At 40.6% G+C, this 5088-nt stretch overlaps 1 protein-coding gene across 1 annotated transcript in view; it reads left to right on the plus strand.

Moving 5' to 3' along the window:
* Kif15 (kinesin family member 15) overlaps positions 1-5088 on the plus strand; it is a 53091-nt gene that overhangs the window by 17171 nt on the left and 30832 nt on the right. The window contains exons 8-10 of the mRNA XM_005348151.3: positions 939-1148; positions 2367-2492; positions 2633-2755. Of these exons, the coding sequence (XP_005348208.1) occupies positions 939-1148; positions 2367-2492; positions 2633-2755 (459 nt within the window). The remainder of the gene's footprint in view (positions 1-938; positions 1149-2366; positions 2493-2632; positions 2756-5088) is intronic.

Here is a 5088-nt window from a genome sequence, read left to right on the forward strand (position 1 = left end):
GGGCACCAGACCTCATTACAGATGGTTGTGAGCCACCATGTGGTTGCTGGGAATTGAACTCAGGACCTTTGGAAGAGCAGGCAATGCTCCTAACCACTTGAGCCATCTCTCCAGCCCATGTAATATTTTTTTTTTTTTAAAGTTAAGTATTTAAGCAAATGTGCTTCTGTTGGTTTTGGGATCTGCCCTGTGTTTAAGAGATGTCTTTTTTTGTTTGTTTGTTTGCTTTGGGTTTTTTTTTTTTTTTTTTTTTGAGATAATTCTGTGTAATTGCCCTGACTGTCCTTCCTCACTCTATAGGCTGGCCTCTTAACTCAAAGAGATCCATCTGCCTCTGCTTCCTGAGTACTAGGATTAAAGGCAAAGCATCTTTTTTTAAAGCTCTGCAAATATATAGCTGACCTAATATTAAATATATTTATTTAATTCTATGAGAAGGAAACATAAAGTACTGAAGAACTATGAAAGCTACAAATAATTTCAGTTTTGTACTGTGTTTTGTTAATAGTTTTTTAATAACTGGCATTTATTTTATTTTATGCCAAGTACTGTGTTAATGTTTATATATATAGTGTTTATATATATATATAAACATGTATTATATAGATACACATATAGAGTCGTGTGTATGTGTGTATATAATATATAATATATAATGGTGATGGGCAGTAGTCTTCTCACCATTCCTACAGCTCCCCTACCGATCTTCGTGTTAAGTATATGCTACTTAGAACTTGTGATAATATGAATTCTGACAAAACTAGATAACCGTGCAAAGTCTGTGAGTGCTCCCACTCCTGTTCCAAAGGGAAATTACTATGCTGTGAATGAGGAAAATTACTTACGTGTTACGATTTTTTCATATTACAATGAGATTGTTAAGTGCTTATTTTGTATTTTGAGTTCGTCTTGGGTAGTATATTTTCCTTCTTCCCTAGGTCTTATCTAGAGGATGGAGGAACAGGCGTGTAGCGTCGACATCCATGAACAGAGAATCCTCTAGGTCTCATGCAGTCTTTACAATCACAATAGAATCAATGGAGAAAAGCAACGAAACTGTGAACATTCGGACCTCCCTCCTCAACCTGGTGGATTTAGCAGGATCTGAGAGACAGAAAGATACCCATGCAGAAGGGATGAGGTTGAAGGTGGGAATGAAATTACAGCCTTCATATTTAACTGTGAATTCTTACTAAAAAGCAGTGCTACACAAAGTATAGTGAAGACCTCAGAAGAAATAAGAATTGTCCCTGTTCACATGAGCAACGGTTTTATGAGGTCATGACAGTAAACTGAAATGAGATTGGACAGGTCTGTCAGGACAAGAGTGACTGCTTCCGGCCAGAGGGGGACAGGGAAGGATGGTGGGAGTGACTACTCGGAGGACATCTGGAAAAGAAGTGGCTTCTGGGTAGCTGTCTCATAGAAACCAGGGTTCAGTTTGGGAAGGAGGAGCAGGGAACGCCTGCCCTGCAGAGTGATGTCTCGAGGTTTGCTGGGCCTTGCAGAGTAAATGTGCATTGGGTATTTCAGTGTGTATCGGTGAACAGATCAATTATGGAGCAGGAAAGCCCAGGTCAGTCAGGACCGGGAGTGCCAGGCCAAGTGTATACTCCGCCTTCTAAACCCTGGAAAACATTTTAACAGTTTACAGCGAATACATAGGTAGCTTTATGTAGAAAGCCTGCTTTATAACCACCTAGATCCATTTTTAAGTCTTTACTGCCGGAATCAAGGGGAGAGCAGTCATCTATAATCTTTGAGGTGGGAATGTACCTAGCCTGAGCTGTTTGGCAGTGGGACAGAAATTTAGTATGACATGTATTGTGAGTGTGATGTAGTTTAGGAATGGGATCTAAGAAATCTGAGCCTACTGAGCTTGCAGTCAGCAAAAGGCTCATGTTTCTGCCAAGAAAGGAACATGTTTGTAGAGGTACTTCTAGACTTATAGTGATATTACCTCCAAAGAAACTTGGTTAAGATGAAATATCCTAAATGAGAAGTATATTCAACAAATCTAACCTGCTAAACATCCCAACTCAGCAATGTCTCACGTGGTCTGGAGCTGCAGCTCGCTGCTGCGGAAAAGTAATGAGAGAATGTTTTATCACATTTGATTCCCTGGAAGAAATAAAAATCAAATCCCAAGTCTAGTGCATTTATAAATTGTAGCCTTCTACAGTTACAGTGTGCAGGAAATAGGAAATGGGGATAGCTGAGCATATTGTTTTAGTTTAGAAGTTGTTTTTCTTTTGTCCCTCTTTTGCTTTTCCATCCTAGGTTGTCGCCTTGCTCTTTAGATATTAGCTCAGAGCGCTGAAGAGTGACATTGCACCTGTATTTTTGCTTTTCCCCTACCTCTTCAGGAAGCAGGTAACATAAACCGATCGCTGAGCTGCCTGGGCCAGGTCATCACTGCACTTGTTGACGTGGGCAATGGAAAACAGAGGCATGTCTGCTACAGAGACTCCAAACTTACCTTCTTACTTCGGGTAAAGCCTATCACTGGCTCCTGCCACCAGCATTATGCCCAGTGGGACTGACAGGGGAGATTTTCTTAGCCTTTATTATTTTTTGAAAAAGACCTTAGGATTTACAATCTAAAACATACACCATTGATGTCATTAAACAGGATTCGCTTGGTGGTAATGCCAAAACATCCATAATTGCAAATGTTCATCCAGGATCCAGGTGTTTTGGGGAAACACTGTCTACACTTAATTTTGCTCAAAGGGCCAAGCTGATTAAAAACAAGGTAAATTACTGAAGTATTTAATATATCAAGTAAATTGGAAAAATATTTGCATATACTTTTTTTGTGCCTACCCTATATGTTACCACTAATCTTTACTTCTGTAGAAGTTCATCTTGGTTGTACAAGTTTGCTCTTCTTCCTTCCCTCCCTTCTTTTCCTTTTTTCTTGATGCAGTTTTCCTTTTGTTGTTGGGATGGAGAGTAATTAGGCTAAGCCACGCTAGCAGAGTTGGTGCATGTGATGGTGCATGCACACGGGTTTGCGTGCATGTGCCTGCCCTGTGCCCACGCGTGACGTATATGGTAGCTAGCAAAGAATAATGTATGATAATAATGACATTTGCCTCTTAAGTTGTGTACATCTCCACATATTCTTGTACACACACACACACACACACACACACACACACACACACACACACAGAGTGTCTTTAGTGATGGCTCATTGGTTAAGAATGCTGGCTATTCTTATAAAGAGGAACCGGACCCAGGTTCAATTCCCAGCACCCACATGGCAGCTCAGAACTGTCTTAACTCCAAGATCTGACACTCTCACCCAGACATACATGCAGACAAAACAACAATGCACATAAAACTATAAAAAAAAGGCCTTTTAATTTTGGTATATTCCTTAGTCAGAAAGCTTTTCTTGTAAACTACTAGGTGATAAACTTCTCACGCTTCTTGCACCAACTATTCAGCTCTGCCTTTGCACTGAGAAAGCAGCCACAGACAGTACGTAAACACAGCAGTTGCTGTGTCCCACCACAGCTTGGCACACAAAGACGCAACAGTCCATATCTTACCTGTGGATAGCACTTTACCAATACTTAGTCCAAACTGTCAAAAGACCAATAGGACACCTAATTATTTTGGAGAGTTGAAGACTCCTTTGGTTTCAGACAAAACAACTGTGCCATGAATTGGTACATTTAATTCCTTCCTTTTCCAAGGAGATAACTGGGCATCATATCCCCAGGTCATCTAGTAGAGTGAAGTAGACCATGTTGCTCCTTCCCCTGGATAAGAGAGAAGAACACAGGTCTTGTCTTATACTTTATTTCTTTGAGCATCATCCCGTTTAATGTGAATGTTAGCAATATGAAGAGAAAACATCAGCAGAACTTCCTGACTCTGTCTTGGCTTACCAGAAGTCTTATAAGAGTAGAACTGTGTTGATTAAATTTATATCAATAAAGCAAAAAAAAAAAAAAAAGAGTAGAAGCGTGTTAATGATTGTAGTTAGGATGTCACTGATACAATAGTGATGTCATAATGCCTCATAATGAACTCAGAAGCATTTGGAAATGACTTTTAAGCATGAACACCAAGACCAGCAGCTTTCTAGTAGTTGCTCCCAATGGTGAGTCCTTGCTGACATAGTTGGCTGTTTCATAGCTAGGCCTCTGGTCTGTCTGGCAGTTAGCTGATGTCATTTGTTATTACCCTTCACTTTTATGAATCTTTTTAAAAAATTTATCTAATTAATAAGATTTACTATTTTTGTTTGCTTGGTTTTTAAGACAGAGTTTCTCTGTGTAACAGCCACGTCTGTCCTGGAACTCACTTTGTAGACCTGGCTGGCCTCAAACTCAGGGATCCATCCGCCTTACCTCCTGAGTGCTGGGACAAAGGTGTGCGCCACAACTGCCTGGCTCTACACTTTACTTTTGAAGAAGCTTTAGGTTTACAGCAGAACTGAACAGAAAGCACAGAACGATGCTGTCTTTGTCCCCATCCCCACACATATGACCTCCCCACGACTGACATCCCACACCAGAGTGATGCATTTGCTGGAAGCTTTTTTTTTTAATTTTTTTTTTCTGTAACTTTTTTAGAGGTTGTCATAAGCAAGACTTCTTTAAGAAGTTGAAGAAGCCATTTAGTCACCACGGTGATAACATTGGATTATAACTGTTTTTGACCTTTCAGAGGCCATTTAAAGCAGGACATTACTGTAAGAAAGTGAAAGTGACATTGGAATGGACTGTGAAACCAGTCCCTGTTCCTACCCATGCCAGCTTTAGAAACAAAGTAGCTCACTCTGGAGAGGGCAGTTTCTACTCAGGTTGGTCCTGTTGGTGATCATGCCCTTCTAGGCCAGACTCTCACCAAAGGCTTCCTGTTGAAATAAGAGTGGAGGGGTTGTGTCCCCGGCACCCGGCCGCCCACAGGGCTAGATTTATACCCGAAATAATTACATGGAAACTGTATTCTTTTAAACACTGCCTGGCCCCATTAGTTTCAGCCTCTTATTGGCTAGCTCTTACATATTAATCTAACCCATTTCTATTAATCTTTGTAGCCCACGAGCTGGCTTACCAGGGAAGATCT

Source organism: Microtus ochrogaster, chromosome 5, assembly GCF_000317375.1.
Source record: "Microtus ochrogaster isolate Prairie Vole_2 chromosome 5, MicOch1.0, whole genome shotgun sequence".
In the NCBI taxonomy this organism is placed as follows: domain Eukaryota; kingdom Metazoa; phylum Chordata; class Mammalia; order Rodentia; family Cricetidae; genus Microtus; species Microtus ochrogaster.